General features: G+C 39.3%; 1 protein-coding gene across 1 annotated transcript in view; it reads left to right on the top strand.

Annotated features, from left to right (window-relative positions):
- Positions 1–5,643, top strand: part of LOC117597155 (Fc receptor-like protein 5) — a 38,684-nt gene extending 33,041 nt beyond the window's left edge. Inside the window, exons 19-22 of the mRNA XM_053233528.1 lie at positions 180–248; positions 3,384–3,461; positions 3,702–3,761; positions 4,567–5,643. Of these exons, the coding sequence (XP_053089503.1) occupies positions 180–248; positions 3,384–3,461; positions 3,702–3,761; positions 4,567–4,574 (215 nt within the window). The 3' untranslated portion in view covers positions 4,575–5,643. The remainder of the gene's footprint in view (positions 1–179; positions 249–3,383; positions 3,462–3,701; positions 3,762–4,566) is intronic.
- The last annotated feature ends 12,439 nt before the right edge of the window (positions 5,644–18,082 follow it).

The raw sequence follows: 18,082 nt of genomic DNA, 5'->3' as shown, positions 1-18,082 counted from the left end.
CTTCTCCCCTAAAGTCTTTATTATTTTTTTTCTATTTTAAAAGGTGGTGATAACATCTACGAAAATACTAATATGAGAACCATAGGTATAGTCTAAATTTTTGCAGCTAAATGTGAGATAGATTTAGTATCATAACGTTTCAAGAGCTTCTGTATTGACTCTATTTTATTCTCTTCTAGATGATTCTGCAGCTGAAGCCAGCAATATGCTCTACTCAGAGGTTGTCACTAGGAAGAAGAAACAAAAGGGTAAGAATACTGCAAGAAACTAACGTCAAATCTTTTGTTTTTAATTGCCTTTGTTGTTCATCTAAAATAATTTCTGTATTAAATGATGCCGCCATAAAGCCAGGTGATGTGATCTATTCCCAAATTGAAATAAAACCTTTTTTAAGATGATAATTGTTTTTTATCATATGACTCTGCATGTATATAAATACTTGTTGCATTACACCAGCCCTTAATGTTTTAAGGGAATCTTTCAGCTCCTGCTTGCTGCTGAATGTAGAATCTACTATGCTAGTGTGTTAGCAAACTGTCCCATAGCCTCTCCTGAGCCAAGATAATGGCGAAGCTAATTTTTCGGCGCAGGGACTGTGAGCTTTAAATGTTTATTACACCAAGTCAAGTGGAGTTAATTGTCATTTCAACCATATACAGCCAGTAAGTACATAGTGAAACGAAACAACGTTCCTCCAGGACCAAGGTGCTACATAGGACAAACACAGAACAACACAGAACTACAAGGGACTACATACATTTATACATAAAGTGCACAAGCGCAAACATGTGCAGACAGTACAATGACTACTGAGATAGACAGTGGGCACAGTAAGTCCCAGTGCAGCGCCGACCAGTACACAGTTCTATTACAAAGTCAATTCAGTGACAATAGTGCAAAAAAAGTAGAAGTTGCTGAAATAGGTGTAAACATAAGAAGTAGCAGCCTAGTAGAGAGTATAAGATGTGTACAGTATAATAAATATTTGTATGTAATGTGGGGATGTGCAAAAAATTGCAAAGAAGATGGAGGATGTACAGTTGTGTGTGTGTATGTGTATGTGTGTGTTCTTTCAGTCCAGTTTCTGAGTATTGAGGAGTCTGATGGCTTGTGGGAAGAAACTGTTGCACAGTCTGGTCGTGAGGGCCCGAATGCTTCGGTACCATTTGCGAGACAGCAGGAGGGTGAAGAGTGTGTGAGAGGGGTGTGTGGGGTCATCCACAATGCTGGTGGCTTTGCGGATGCAGCGTGAGGTGTAAATGTCTGCGATAGAAGGAAGAGAGACCGATGATCTTCTCAGCTGTCCTCACTATCCGCTGGAGGGTCTTGCGATCCAAGACAGTGCAATTCCCAAACCAGGCAGTGATGCAGCTGCACAGGAAGCTCTCAATAGTCCCTCTGTAGAACATGGTGAGGATGGGGGGTGGGAGATGTGCTTTCCTCAGCCTTTGCAGAAAGTACAGCCCCTGCTGGGCTTTCTTTGTTATGGAGCTGGTGTTGAGGGACCAGGTGAGGTTCTCCACCAGGTGAACACCAAGAAGTTTGGTGCTGTTGACGATCTCCACGGAGGAGCCACCGATGTTCAGCAGAAAGTGGTCATCCTGAGCTCTTCTGAAGTCAACAACTATCTCTTTAGTTTTGTCCACGTTTAGAGACAGGTTGTTGGCTCTGCACCAGTCCGTTAGCCGCTGCACCTCCGTCTCTGTACGCTGACTCGTCGTTCTTGCTGACGAGACCCACTACGGTCGTGTCATCGGCGAACATGATGATGTGATTCGAGCTGTGCATTGCTACACAGTCGTGAGTCAGCAGAGTGAACAGCAGTGGACTGAACACACAGCCCTGGGGGGCACCAGTGCTCAGTGTGGTAGTGTTGGAGATGCTGTTCCTGATCCGGACTGACTGACGTCTCCCAGTCAGGAAGTCCAGGATCCAGTTGCAGAGGGAGGTCTTCAGGTCCAGCAGGTTCAGCTTACCAATCAGGTGCTGAGGAATGATTGTGTTGAATGCTGAACTGAAGTCTATGAATGGCATTCGAACATATGTGTCTTTATTGTCCAGGTGTGTGAGGGCCAGATGGAGGGTGGTGGTGATGGTGTCATCTGTTGAACGGTTGAGACGGTAAGCGAATTGCAGTGGGTCCAGTGAGGGGGGCAGCAGGGTCTTGATGTGTCTCATGACGAGCCTCTCGAAGCAGTTCATGATGATGGGTGTAAGTGCAATGGGACGGTAGTCGTTGAAGCAGGACACTGGCTACTTCTTAGGCACGGGGACGATGGTGGTGGCCTTGAAGCACGTCGGCGTTGCTCAGGGAGGTGTTGAAGATGTCCGTGAAAACATCCGCTGGTTAATCTGTTGGTTAAATGGTCTTCACTAAAGGTAGATAGTTCTTGGCAACAGTTAATGAAAAAAATAGACTCTCCAGCAAAATCTAGAAGGGAGCTAACACTAGATCTTAAGATGTTGCATTTCTAATCAGTAAACTACATATTACTTGAGAATAAATTGTTTATTAATGAACCTTAAATTAAAGTGTTTTCAAAGCGTTAGTAGCAGGTATGGAAGTATTTTCTGGACAAATTTCAAAAGTAATTACAAATTACATTTGCAATTGCATTTCCTATTTGTGGATGCATAAATTTTGACAATTCAAATGAAAATGCAAATTGCATATTACCGCGTTACCGCTATTTCACTTTCTCGGTGTCCCGCATGGAGCCTGCCAAAATTCAAATGGAATCACAATTCCCTTTGCATTTGAATTTCCGATGCCTTGCACAGAAACCTGTCAATCAGGGTTGGGAGTGGGAGTATACTACGGGGTGTGTTTGTATTTGGAATTTGGAATCATTTGAATTGTCACAATTTATGCGTCCACAAATAGGAAATGCAATTGCAAATGTAATTTACTTTTGAAATTTGTCCAGAAAATACTTCCATACATTTGAAAATGAAAAGTAAAATAAACAATTTGTGTGTTGTTTCACAATCACACTAAATCAACTGAAAACAGATTTTTTTGAAATCATCCATTTAGTTCATAATTTTGAAAGGAAAATACAGTAACCAGTTTAGCATTATTAAATAATCCAGTACCACCAGCATAACCTCACTGAGATTATTACAAAGATACAATCCACTGCAGTAGAAACCAGAGGTTATGCTTTGCTCAGAAGTTTATTAACAAGTCTGAAAAGTTCTGGGAAAAATCTTATAGAGAGATAGCTTAAAGACTAATACAGAGTGCTGGCCTTGGATGGAGTTGGATTTTTATTTTCTTTTATTTGAAAGATTGGCTGTGGACAACAGCATCATGTTATACAACATAATATATTTTTAGAATGGGAAACAATGGGATAACAAAGCTGTGTAATCTTTTATAGATGCTGCCGCTGGACCGAGTGATGTGACTTATGCTGACATTGAACTGAAAAACCAAAAGAAACCAAAGAGAAAACAAGGTGGGACTAAATTCGTTCAATTTATGCAGTGCAAATGACCACCATTTTAGATTTCATTTAACCTCTTAAAACCTTTGATTATTTGCCAGTTATTCATCTTAACGCATAGTATTCAGTAACTGCTATGAATCATTCAATAAAATAACAAAAGAGGTAAATGTAGTAAATGAAGTTTAAGGGGTTAATAGAATGGTGTATTTGATTTAAGCGAATGCTAAATAAGTGACTGTTGCCCACTAGGAAAGAGCAGTGAGGCAGCTGACACTGTTTACTCAGAACTGAAGCAGAACACAGATAAAGGTAAGATGAGCTCAAAGAGTTTACACAATCTCTCCAGACAACAGTATTACTTAGACAAACAGAGATATTTATACGTTTACTGCATTTACACTACATGTAACATGTACAGTAACATGGAAAAGACTCTTATATAGACTTAGAAATGTGCAAACTGGTGAAGGCACAGCAATACAAATCACCCAGAGAATAGGCAACGATTAATAGCCTGGAGGTCAGACCTGGGACATAAGTACCATAAATCCAGTGGATATAAGATATTATTCACCATTGTTGAATTGATCAAATCGACTGTGTATACGGCTGGACATCATAACAGGAGTTTCACAGTGAAGCCACAATGTCTCTGAAGCCCTCTAGTGGCTGGTTGCAGTACAATTTTAACTCCGCCCCTTTCCCATGTACGAGAAGGGAAAATATGCTAAACTTACAGTTAAATTTTTTTTTAGCCTAGTTCCATTATTATTATTATTATTATTATTATTATTATTATTATTAAATCTTTCAATTTAATTATAGTCCAAAAGACTATTTCAATTTTAAACACAGATTCAAAATGTATTTGGTGGGCTGGATTATAACGTTGCACTTGAATGTGCTTGGTAATTAATGGGTCAAGTATCAACACCTGCACATGAGTACAAAGAAAAACAGTGTTAATGAAACATTTTAAAATTGGCAGGAATTTTTAGTTCAGTTTGGCCTGTAGAAATATTTACACACAACTTTACTAAATGTTTGATAAATGGCACCCAACAATAGTTAGATCATTAATAACTAAATGATATAAACTGTCCTTTTTGCATAGGTCCATGAAGAAAGTCTAAAGTCTCCAATCAAGAATTGTTGAAACGGCCAAAGAACATTGTAAATATACATTTTATGGAGGACACTGTAGTTTCTGGAAAGCTTGTTTTTTGCTTAATTCAAATCTAAGCATTGTACAAACTCCTGATAGGGATGTTAAAGGAACAGGAAGCTGAATGTATTTAAAATTATACCTTCTATCTTTCACAATGGGCTGGAATTGGCTTTATCCAGGTTAAATTTAGTTGCCAGTTTTCATTCACTGCATCAGTATAACTAAGCTGGCAGTGTTGATTACTAAGTGTTCACTGGTATATTTTAATACTGATCTCAATTACAAAAAAAAAAACAAGTATATTATTGTTTCACATTTAACATTCCGCATTTAATTTGTTGTACATTATTTTATTCAAGTATTTTGTGTTGTACATTATTTTATTCATGTATTTTGTGTTTATTTACTCATTTATGCTATTTACCTATTAATGGATTGTAAAAGGGAAAAAAAAATCCAGCATTGGATTTTAGAGTTTAGGAATAATCAGATATTTTGTCTTCACTGCTTTAAACAGTCAGTAATGCTGTATTGTTCTTGAGGGAGCAGCTCATGGACTTTTCGCACATAGACTGATATTGTGCCTTTTTTTTTTTTAATCTTTTAAAATCTTTTTCGAGTTTAGTGCCTATATAATATGTACATTTCTATTTTTTATAATTATATATTTTTTCAGTATACAAATACAAGTATCAATAAAGTAATAAATTTCATCATTTTGAGTTAGATAATGTACTTTCTTTGGTTTTCCTCTGGTTTATTGCCTTCCATATCCACCAGGATGTTACAGGAGCAAAAGAAATATAAGGCTGTGTACATGCTGTGTGAAGAGCTTTGAATAATAATTATCCTCAGCAATATCTTATTATGGTATATCTATGCTTGAATTTTGTACCTTTCATTGTATTGTTCCTTTCATTATATTCTCATGTATTTTTATAAGTATTATATTCCAAATTATATAATTAATTTAAGCAGTACATAAAAATGAATTTAAAGTTTGTATTTTTTTAAGCATGATGCCTGAAATTAGCATGAATAAACAATTTTAAAAACAACAGCAGCTCTTATGTTCTGTTCTTCTCTTCATTATCAGACATGATTGAGGTTAAATGTAAAATGTATGCTCACTTTAAATGAAGATCTGGAAGTCAATTATTCTTTGTTTTGTGGACATTTTACACAATATGAATTGAATATTTTCAAAGTTTCAATGTTTTATTTTAACCTTCAGCTTCTAACGTTGCCATTACAAATATTACAATACGCAGAATCCCTGTCTTCTCTTAGGCAATGCCTTTTTTTACACTTTTTACACTTTTTACACAAACCATGGAAAAATGCAACTCAGCCAAAACCTAAGAAAAAAAAATGTGGACAAGTCTGGTTCCTCCTTAAGATTAATTTCAAAACAACAGTACAATACAGTAAAAGTCTTGGAGCCAAACAGACCCTGCTTTGTTCAGGAAAGAGGCACAAATTAACTCCCAGGGATGAACAACCTTTGATCCAAAAGGTTCAACTGAACCCCATGACAACAAAGGAACTGATAAGAGTTCCATACATTAGGTATCAAATTTTGTAAACTACAGCCATCATTAAGAGTCCTACATGATCATGGTCTGAAAGGCCGTCGCCCAAGGGAGAAGCCCATACTCTAAGACCAGCAGAAAAAGCCAGACTGTATTTTGTAGCTTTTGGAGAAGTGTTCTCTGATTAAACAAAAATTGAACTGTTTGACCATAATGATCAGCGCTATGTATGTACTGTAAGGCTTTTAATTCAAAGCACATCATCCCAATTGTAAAGCATGGGGGTGGCAGCATCATGTTGTGGGAGTATTTTGCTGGAAAAGGTACTGGTGCACTTAAGAAAATAAATGGTATCATGAAGAAGGAGGATTATCTAGAAATACTGAAGCAACACTCCAAGACATCATCCAGAAAGTTAAAACATGGCTGCAAATGAGTCTCCCAGCAGGACAATGATAATAAGCATACCTCCAAAATTGTAACAAAATGGCTTAAAGCCAACAAAGTGAAAGTATTGGAGTAGCCATCACAAAGCCCTGACCTGAATTCCATGAAAAGCTTGATGGCAAATTTAGTGAACTCACTGCAAGCCACACAGTAAGCCATCCTCGTAACACAGTGGTTCTCAACCCGCGGCCCGCATGCGGCCCATCACAAATGCAAATGCAGCCTGCGATGCAGACCACGTAAAAATGTTTTTAAAAAATAATTAATTAATTAATAACTTATAGTTTTACAATTCATATATTTTAAAAAATGTATTAAACAAATAAAAGTTTGAACAATAATTTTTATGCCATATAAAATAATTTTGGTGATCATGTATTGTTTTCAGACATGCTATGAACTGACGCAATTACAAGCACGCGCTCTGGCAGATTTAAAACAGTCATCAATTAAGGATCAAAATGGGCAAATTTGTTATTAGAGGAGAAAAAAGATGTGAGGAAAATCCTAATGAAGGAACACATGCAAACAAGAAGAGTCGCAGCATCAGCAGTGAAGGTATAGGAGAGTGCTTGAAGAATGGAAGAATCAGTTTGCTGTCCATGAGCGAGATGGACAGCCTTTCTGCTCGCTCTGTAGTAAAATACTGGGTATATGCAAAACTTACAATGTCAAAGACATTTCGAAACCACCTATGCAACTTTTGACAAGAAATATCCACCTGGATCTCAGGAAAGAGCTCTCAAGACAACTAGTCTTGAAAAAAAATGCCATTGCTGAACAGAATACAATGAAAGCTTAAAAGTGTCTCAGGCCGCAACATTAGCAACGTTCTAAATTTCCTGGCTCCTTGCCAAACACGGCAAACCATTCAGTGATGGGGAGCTAGTTAAGAACTGTTTTTTGGAATCACAATGTCTGTTTGATGATCTGAGCAACAAGAGCGAGACAATTCGCAGGATAAAAAGTTTACAGCTCAGCAATGACACAGTTACTCGTCGAATTTCTGAAATGTCTGAGAATTTGACAGAACAACTAAAAACTAAGCTAGCCACTGCTTCAGCACTCAGTTTGGCAGCGGATGAATCGACAGACATCGGAGACGTTGCTCAGCTTTGCATTTGGGTGAGATGTGTGAATTTAGAGACTTTTGAGGTTACAGAAGATTTAATGGCGAGGACATTCATAGAGCACTTAGTGAAACATGCAAAGACATGAACATACCTCTAATGCACCGCCATTTTATTGCGTTGTTGGACGAACTGTACAGTGCCTACAGAGACTTCATTCTGCACAGTGAAGTGAGATGGCTAAGTCATGGAAAAGTCTTGCATCGCTTTCTGGCTGTACTCCCCAAGAAAGTTCACTTTCTTAATGACATCGGCGAGGGAGAAAGATTTTCAGTCTTGAGAGACAATGAGTGGAAAACAAACGTTGCTTTTCTTGCAGACGTCACAGCTCACCTAAACAAGCTGAACCTGCAACTTCAAGGTGACGGAAAACATGTTGATCACCTGTTGGGCTGTGTTGAGAGTTTTAAAATGAAGCTAGGACTGTACAATGCACAACTGAAAGATGGTGATTTAACTCACTTTCCACTTCTGAATGATGCGTGTGAGGGTGTACTGGACATACAACAGAGAGAACGATTCGTTACAACTGTCAGTCAAATGCAGGAAAAATTCATCTCTCGTTTTTCTGATTTTGAGCAAATAAAATCTGCAGGACATTTCATCAGAGAGCCATTCACTTTCCCTGCGGAAAAAATCAAGGACTTGGCTGCAACCTGGACTTGGCTGCGACTTGGACTTGGACTTGGACTTGGACTTGGACTTGGACTTTGGGGGCAGTCGTGGCCTAATGGTTTGCGTCTCGGACTTGTAACCCGAAGGTGAACCTGAAGGTCGTGAGTTCGAGTGAGCAAGGCACCGAACCCCCAACTGCTCCCCGGGCACTGCAGCAAAAAAGGCTGCTCACTGCTCCGGGTGTGTGTTCACAGTGTGTGTGTGTTCACTACTGTGTGTGCACTTGGATGGGTTAAATGCATAGCACAAATTCCGAGTATGGGTCACCATACTTGGCTACACTTCACTTCAACTTTCGGTTTGCCCCGCCGCCGCACACTCGAAGATGAACTGATGGATGTTCAGGCAAGAGGACACAGCCATACCGCGCAGCAGTCATCCTCAGTTGCAGAAATGTGGCGAAACATCTGTAGACAAAACCTCAGATTATTAAGTTCAAAAGTGCTTTCCATATTTGGATCAACATACATTTGCGAACACACATTTTCTGCAATGATGCGCATCAAGTCACGTTTCCGTGCGCGTCTTACAGACTGCAACTTACAGTCGCAACCTCATTGTGCTGTTACTCCTTTTGAGCCGAATTTCACCAAATTGGTCTGCTCCCAACAACATCAGGTGTCCCATTAATGGTAAGTAGAATTATACTCTCTAATAATAATAATAATATATCTAATTGTAAGCATTTAGATACCTTAATATCTGGTTAGTTTGCATTGGTGACGTCATATGTAAATGATATGCGGCCTGTGAGACTTGAACTTGGACATAGTGCGGCCCACTGAAAAAAAAGGTTGAGAACCACTGGTCTAAAACAACAAGCTGTGGAATGCAGATCTTTACTGATATATGCTAAACAAACTGATTCAGACGTCCCTCAATGTGAAGACTTATGACATTACCATGCCGGTAAAATCACAGTCACATATTTAAGATGATAAACCATTAATGTGGAGTATTACGGCAATTTTATATTTAAAAATACATTTTAATCATTTAACATAAAAACTGTAAATGGGCTTTTATGAGGTTGTAGGTTAAATGTTCTGTGTAAAGTCGTGTATATATCCATCTGAAAACCCAGCATTGTGGATTTATTCCGTTTATATAGAACAGCATATTAATCTGAAACATAAGAGCATGAAACAATGAGGTAATGACATATATGTGAAAGCCTACAGTAAACAGACTTTGTCATAATTTGAACATTTAAATTGAACACTTGAAATTGAATTGAACATTTTTTTCCCAACAAAAGTACCAGGGATTTGCTAAAACCTAATTATGTTATTGTTTATGATACAGACTGAGTGAACATTTCCAACTCTGTTCATCACTGGGCTTGAAAATGGCTGTTGTGTTTTGGCTTTTCTCAGCAGTGTGAGTTAAACAGTGAGAAAGAGGGAGCAGGTGCTAAAATGTTTTTGCACTGCTGAGCCATCGTTTCACACTCGCAGGCTAAAAGGCTAAAAGATGCACAACTTAAAACTTCTATGGGAGGTCTGGATGACTTGTAATGAATAATGAAATAAGAAAAAGAATATAATATTATTGTGAATGAAGCAGCTCCTCACAGATATACGCCAGTCAGGTTTGTCACCATATACTGTAATAAATAAAAAGTTTAGAACATTAGACACATTTACCCTGACTTTGAGTATACAGTATGTTAAAAAAAAAACAATGATAATTCTCTGCTCATATGTGAAGCTCAGTACCACAGTAAAGCCACATTCATTGCAGTTATGTTGTGTTTTACTTGCAGTAGCTTGTAGAACCAGTAGGTACACACAGCACAGCCGAGCTCAGATGTGCAGACGCTAATCTATGATTACTGAGGCTTTTTTTTTTTATAAATGGCAGCAGTGATGGCAGTTTAAGACAAACCTTTAAAGTAACAAAATTCCAACTTCTCAGTTTCACTTTATCCTCCTGTCCTACCTAATAATCTGTTCTCTCTGTCTGTTGAGCTGTAAATGCACTCCGGCTGCCCGATATGATTAACTCACATCTACTGCTGTGGCTCCTCTCAGCCTCGAAGCTGCCTGACTGCTGTTGATGTTCTACGATTGCTCTGTTCCTCCTGCTGCTTCGGCTTTCTGCATTATGACTCGCCTCCTGCTGCTGTGGATAATCTCACCTGTATACCCTGAAGATGTGCACTTCCCTAAACCAGTTTATATCCACCACTCGCCTTCCTGCTTCACTGAGTAGTCTTATCTGAAAACCATACACAACTGCAAATTAGCTCACGTCAGTTATTTCAGATCATTTCAGATCTAAAAAATAACCATTCACATCTAGCAATGAATGTTCTGATTAATTAACATTATTACACTGAGTTTACTCTTATTTGTTCTTCAGAAAATAAGTGACGTTCAGTGGTGTAAAGTAACGAATTATAAATACTCTCGTTACTGTAATTGAGTAGTTATTCTCAGGAATTGTACTTTATTAGGTAGTTTTAAAACTTTACTTTTACTTGAGTACATTTTTATCGCTGTATTGGTACTTTTACTGCGCTACTTTCCCCTCAACCTGCCGTCGCTACTTTATATGTTTATTTTTTCGTCAACGGTGATTGGCTAAGGAGAATAATCAGTCCCGTGATTCCCGTCGAATCAAATCACACATAGAAAACTTGCATCAGACAGACTTCAAGACACCTGGCGCCAATTTAGTTTAATCATGGAGGAGGGAGGAAGTGTGGTGGATGCTTCAACATGCAACAGCTCAAATACAGCACTTCAGCATCCTTGGCCACAATGAAGGAGCTTTTTGCAGTGAAGGCGAAGAATGGCAATTGTGTCATTATGTCATGTCAACTTTGCCTGCCTAGACCAGTTGAAATATCGGCATTCAAGAGTTCTTCCTCTAATTTGAAAAAACACATTGAGGTAAGTTTTGAATATCTGCTAAGTATCATATCTTAAATATGTTAAATGGTATAATAAAAGTCACAACCAATATAGTGCGGGGGCGTAAATGCGCAATCTTTCTGGGAAAGTGTGTTCATGTAGAGGTTTTATGAGCCAATGTGAATTAGGGATGCACTGAACGTTTGGCAACCAAAAAATAGCACAAAAACTGCTGGACACTCTTAGCTTGTTAGCCAGGGTTCAAAGTGCACCTATCGTTAACCTCTCGTCACAGCTGTATTTTTGCCTCTTACACAGGTTTCGCTCAGCATATAAACACATTAACCTGCTTTCCGTCGGCTTATTATCGGTGCATATATTAATGTAATGTGTTCTCACATGGGGATTTAAAATTGTAGTCCATGAATAGCAAGTAACACTTATATTTTATAGTTTTATATTTAAATCATGTTTGTTTTTAAATGATGCAAGCAAGTTATCAGTGGTTACAAATGTGAGTTACTCAATTTTGAAGTGTATTCTTTTTACAGAGAAAACATCCATCGAAATTAAAGCAGTACAATGAATGTGTCTTGAAAAGAAAAAACTCAGAAGAACAGAGGTGTGATTCAGCTGTGAAACAGATGAAGATTAAAGACTACTCCATGTCATGCAGGCAGGTTACTCAGTCCACAATTGACAGGCTTGTAGTTGAGTTTGTCTGGGAAAGCCTTCAGCCCTTTACCATAGTTGAACTTCCAACATTCAAAAATCTAATCCATACAATGCAACCTAGCTGTACAGTTATGTCCAGACCAACTGTGAAGTTGAGAATCGAGGAAGCAGCCGCAAAGGTAAAAAAAAAAAAATCATTCCTCAGATGGCAAAAGTCAGCTATATAGGTACCACTACTGATTGTTGGACAGCTCGACAACGGAGTTACATCGGTGTAACCGCACACTGGATCGATGAATCTACACTGGAAAGAAGGTCTGCTTCGATTGCCTTTAGACGCTTGAAAGGATCCATACATTTGATTTGCTTGCAGGGACCCTGGATGACATCCACTCGGAATATGACATCTCAGGAAAAATAGTCAGAACAACAACTGCTAGTGGATCAAATTTTATTAAAGCATTTAAGGTGTATGGTGAACAGAGGCAGCAAGAGTTGACTGGTGCTGACTCTGCTGAGGCAGTGACACTGGAGAGTGAGGAAGATGCAGAAGGAGTTGAGGTTCAGGACACCTGTTCTATTTTAAACACTAACAGTGGGTTGGAGTATCATCTACCCGAGCATCAGCGTTGTGCGTGTCATCTTAATTTGGTGGCTACTGTGGATACTTCCAAGGCAGAGGACAGCAGTGAGGTATATAAGAAGCTTCCCCAATCAATGTTTGCAAAATGCCAGGCATTATACAATAAAACCAGCCGGTCTGCCATCAATGCAGAGATTGTCCAAGAAGAATGTAAGCTGCAGTTCATTCAGCCCAACCACACAAGATGGAATTCGGTGTACAGTGCTGCAGAGAGGGTAATGCAGATCCTAAAGGAGCAGGGAGAAGCATCCCTTCCGAATGTATGTGCAGCATTCAAAATGAAAATGTCAGTCTGTTTGCTCAATCTCACATTGTTCTAATTGGAGTACTTAATGTGTTTGTGTGTTTAGATGTTGACTTTTTTTTTTTTTAAACAGGCTAAATCCTGCTGAAGTTTCCTACCTCTCTGAATACTGCACTGTGATGAAGCCTGTATCCATGGCCTTGAACATCCTTGAGTCTGAAACCAACACTCAGATGGGGTGGCTGCTTCCCACCATCTACCTTCTTGATTCCAAGCTCAAAAAGATGGAGAAGATGGAGGCTTCAGTCAAGGTATGTCTTCCCCTTATTCATGCTCTGCAGCAGGGTCTACAAAAGCGCTTTGGGGAGTTTATGGAAGATCCGGAGCTCATCAGTGCTGCAATTCTTCTTCCAAAATTCAAAACGTCATGGACAGACAAGGCCCACATCATAAAAGCAGGTAAGATGTTCCTAATATTTTGTCAGGAGTCATGGGTACATTTTGCTTATCCCACTTGTAACTTGTCCACTACTGTGTATGGGTTTGTGTGGAGTTAAGCTATTGGTTCTATATTTATTTACTTGCCTACTGTAGCACAGTCAGACTGTGAAACAGTATTAGAAAAGACAAGGGTATTGAGGGGTTATAGGGGAGTAAATGCAGCAGGGCTTATGTAGCAAGTGAACGGTTTTATTTAATTTCTAAACTATCCATGACAACCCCAATAGTTGGTCCATAACACACTAGTAAACATGCCAAAGTTTGTCTGTCAGCATTATCCACAATTATTATTAATGTTTGTGTGTATGGTAGGTATGGATTACATCCTGCATTATCTTGATGCCATTAAGGGCACCCAGCAAAACGAATCACAACATGACGCCTCTGACGAGGATGACTTCTTTTCTTCCATTAAGACTGTTCCATCCCCAACTGCATCTGAATTGGATGGATACTTGGCTTGTGCCTCAGAAGAGATGGGACTGCTTCACTTGTTTCCTTTGGTGAAAAAGCTAAGCCTCAAACTGAACACACCCTTGCCTGCCACTGCAGCATGTGAGCACCTTTTTAGTTGTGCTGGGCAGCTGTTTACTCCTAAACGAGCAAGGCTGGACAGTACAAATTTTGAGAATCAGCTCATTGTAAAACTGAACAACAAATTCAAAATATAGGCTCGTTGTTGACCCCTGCGCTAAAATCACTGCAAGCCTGCGTTCATGTTCAGAGACTTGTCAGTTAATGCATGTTCTATTCACTTCAGTGTAATTTTCTAATTTGTGCTACAAGCTCATCTTTTTATGTTAAATTGTTAATGTACAATACAACCTTTTATTAACCTGCAAGAAGACCTCTACAGAATGGTTGTCATAAATGTTACCTGATTATTGGTTGCTTTATCAAATATTACATGCCTGGATTTTCAGTGCTAGCAGTCAGAACAGGGTTCCCACAGGTCCTTGACAGTTTGTGAATCTGAAAAAAAAAATTTCAAGGCCCTGGAAAGTTTTTGAAAATAAACATACATAGATACAGGTCGTTGAAAGTACTTGAATTTATTTTGTGCAAGAAGTTTTCTGGAAAAAATTCCATATTACTCCCTCCGGTCCACTAATGTGTTATTTCGCCAGCACTTCATGGCCTATGCACACTAGCTCGCTTGATTTACGTTAGTGGCACGTATTTACGCGTTTCGTTAAGTGTTTCCCGCGTGAGGTACTTTGTGTTGTACGTTGCCATGACGTTCACACGCGCGCAAAACTACTATGATGGTACCTCAACGTTTCAGACACACCGTGAAACACTGCAAAATAGGCTGAAACCGCTGAAACGTGATGCCTGAAAAATGCAAGTTTCACGATATTTGGCTCACCAAAGAAGATTACAAAGAATGGCTTGCCAGAGATCCAAAGATCCATCACTTGGCCAGGTGCAGAGCCTGTTGTAAATCTCTCAAAGTGCATAGGATGGGAGAAGCGGCTCTTTCAAGTCATGCAGCTGGATCTACACACAAGACGGCACTGCGGAAATCGGAAGCAGGTAAGTCCTACCATAGCCTGCATCTGACATAGAAATGTTGATTTCGAAGGCTGTTGAGTTGTTGGCGATGTGGATAAATTTGCACCAGCTCTGCAATCGGCACTCCAGTCACGCCACGTTCATTTATATAGCGCTTTATACAACAGATTGATTTAAAGAAGTGGTTCTCTCTTTCTCTCTCTGACTCTCGCTGGAGGCGGTCGCATTTTTTCCTCTCTCTGCTGTGTCTGTGTGCCTCTCCCGTCTCGTCTCTATTTTTCCTTCTGCTGGTGAAGCTTCTCGAATCCTAAATTATGGAATTGATAAGCTGGTCCCTCAACGCAATTGATACGATCCTTTCACGAAGGAATGCTGGTTCGGGAGAGCTGACATGTTCGGACGGGACTTTTGCTGCTGGATACACTTTGGACTCTTGGAACAAGTGGAACATCGTCTGTCTGGCACCTCTGTCCCTAGAAGACGTCGAAGATGTCTACATATTTGGATTTTTGATAGCAGGTGTCCTGATGATTGGCCTGGGGATGTTCCTGATCTATCGACAAATTGGAAAGCAGGCAGCCAATAAAGAATCCCCCAAGCTGTCAGCTGTCATCTCACACCATTGTGGAGCCGTTGCTGACCAAGTGAGGGCATTACATCAGAAGGTGACACGGATTGAGGAACTGTACCATCTACAATCCGTGGACATCCCCCGACGCTTGGATACCATCACGAATATGTTTTCGGAACTGTGTAAATCCAACGCGACCCAGTACGCAATCATGGTCACGCGCCAGGAGGAGATGACTAGGGGTCTCACGGCCCTGCAAGGGGACATAAAGTTGGGGGCCATGCAGAACCAGGTGCCCGACTAAATTGTACGATCTCCTGAGTTCTTAGATTTGCTTGATTATGTGCATTTTCCTCCCCGGCTAATTTTTCTTTCTCCCAGAGGACCTTCATCGCAGAATATGCTTTGTTTTGACTCTGATCTGCACCGGACACTCCAAAGACACACAGCTGTGATAACAACAGCTCCCGAAAGCACACCATATCAAATTAGGCTAGTACACACTGTTTTCGTAAATACTCTGCCCTAGTCAAGGACTGCCTCAGTGTCACATTTTCTTCTTTTTTCTAATCTCTTGCCCCCCCCACCCTCCCGTACTGTAACCAACAAAAAAGACCCCTCACGTAACTGCTCCATTGTATGATGTCATATGTGTTTGTGACTTTGTTTATTGCTTTGTTCTGTTAATGTTCTTCTATCGCGGATAAGAGAGGACGTTAGCGCCTTGCATGGCTGCTTGAAGGACCTCTTCTCTCCTTATAGGGGGAAGATGTGACCCGTCATTCCATTCATCTCGTTGTAGAAATACAATGACAATAAATGCTATCTATCTATCTATCTATCTCAAAGTGTGGTACGAGTGCCAGTAGTGGTACTCAGGCTCCCTCTAGTGGTGTGCAGAGGAATCACTAAATTAAATATAAATTAATGTTAAAACACAATACATTTTAATTTCATCTTTATTTGAGTTTTTTTTTTTTACATTGAAGTACAGTAGTTTTTATTTAACTTTTAGGTACAACACATTTTAATTTAATCATTATTTAAGTTTTTTATTCACCTGTGTGTAAACACAGTGCAGTTCTAATGTTCAAACTGTGTATTTTACAATGTTAAAGTGGCTGACAACAATAAATATTCTTATTAGGAATAAAACTGCCTCGTTTTTTAACTGTGCAGAGCTGTAGCTGAATAGTTAGGCCTACTACGCTACTGTATTTTAATGTTGGTCATTATGGTGGTACTTGGAGAGCCAAATATTTTCTGAGGTGCAATTGCGAAGAATTTTGCCTGAGTCCATGTACATTTGTACACATGGTTTGGCTCCGCAATTCAAACACTTGTTGTGCAAAAAACTCTCTTCTAATAGGGAGGACTATGATATGTTTTCAGTGCTTACACCGAACCCAAATATGTTCATTCAGTGACTGTATCTTGTGTTCAATAAACAAAACATTTGTGATAATCTGTTGCCCAAATATTTTATTTAATGTAATGTTGAATTGCTTTGCTTGTTAAGATAATGTAAACCCATGAGGCGAGAAAAACTTAAAAGCATATTCATATGTCTTAAAACTTCTGGTTACATGATCTTAAGCTCCTTTCAATAAAATCCATGCAAAAGTTAATATCAGAATTTTTAGAATACAGTATAGGATATGCTGAATATTCTTCAGTTTTATACAAAACAGAAATATGACAAATTGAATATCAGATCTGTCATATGGCCAAAAATATATGCAAAAAAATGCTTTTTTGCATAGTTGTGTTTTACACATGAAAACTGTAACAATGTATCTTAACAAGGTAACACGATGTAACCTTGCTCTCACTTGACATGTGTATTGGGTATTGGACCTGGATACTCCTTGATAGGTCCTTGAGTTTGAAGTAACCAAGGTGTGTGAACCCTGTCAAAAATAAAACTGTTGGAGAAATATATATATATATATATATATATATATATATATAGTTAAAAATAAGAAAGAGAATGACACTGTAAGCTACACTTTTAATTTGCAGGGTATAATGTGGAATAACATTCACAGCATAATACTCACTACTCATTACTCTTGAGTACTTTTAAAAGGGCTACTTTTTACTCGTACTTTGAGTAGTATTTAGGACACGTACTTTTACTCTACTCGCACTACATTTTTTGGGACGTAATAGTACTTTTACTTGAGTATGATTTTTCATTACTCTTTCCATCATTGCTCATTACCGACGGTTTGTTCCCATTTCACACAGCTATCGAGGCCCTTGCATGCCCTGACAGGTAAAGTAAAAAAGGGTGGCATTAAGCCTCTACCACAACACTTTGTGTGGATTGAAGAGTGCCAAGCAGCATTTGATAGGCTGAGGAAGTGTCTGATGGCACCACCTGTACATGCATATCCCGACTTTAATCTCCCATTCATTGTAAGTATGGATGGGAGTTACCTGGGCCTTGGGGCGGTCCTGAGCCAAAGACAAGAAAGGGTTGAATGTGTGATAGCCTTCGCCAGCCGAGGCTTGCAGGGGTGCGAGAGAAATGACATGAATTATAGCGGCTTTAAGTTAGACCTTCTTGGCCTCAAATGGGCAGTCACTGAAAAATTCCCTTCACTGTCATCACAGACCACAACCCCTTGTGGTAATTGGAGACAGCAAATCTGGGTGAGGTAGAACA

This window comes from Pangasianodon hypophthalmus, chromosome 4 (genome assembly GCF_027358585.1).
Source record: "Pangasianodon hypophthalmus isolate fPanHyp1 chromosome 4, fPanHyp1.pri, whole genome shotgun sequence".
Taxonomy (NCBI): Eukaryota; Metazoa; Chordata; class Actinopteri; order Siluriformes; family Pangasiidae; genus Pangasianodon; species Pangasianodon hypophthalmus.
This window is presented reverse-complemented; position numbering and strand designations above follow the sequence as displayed.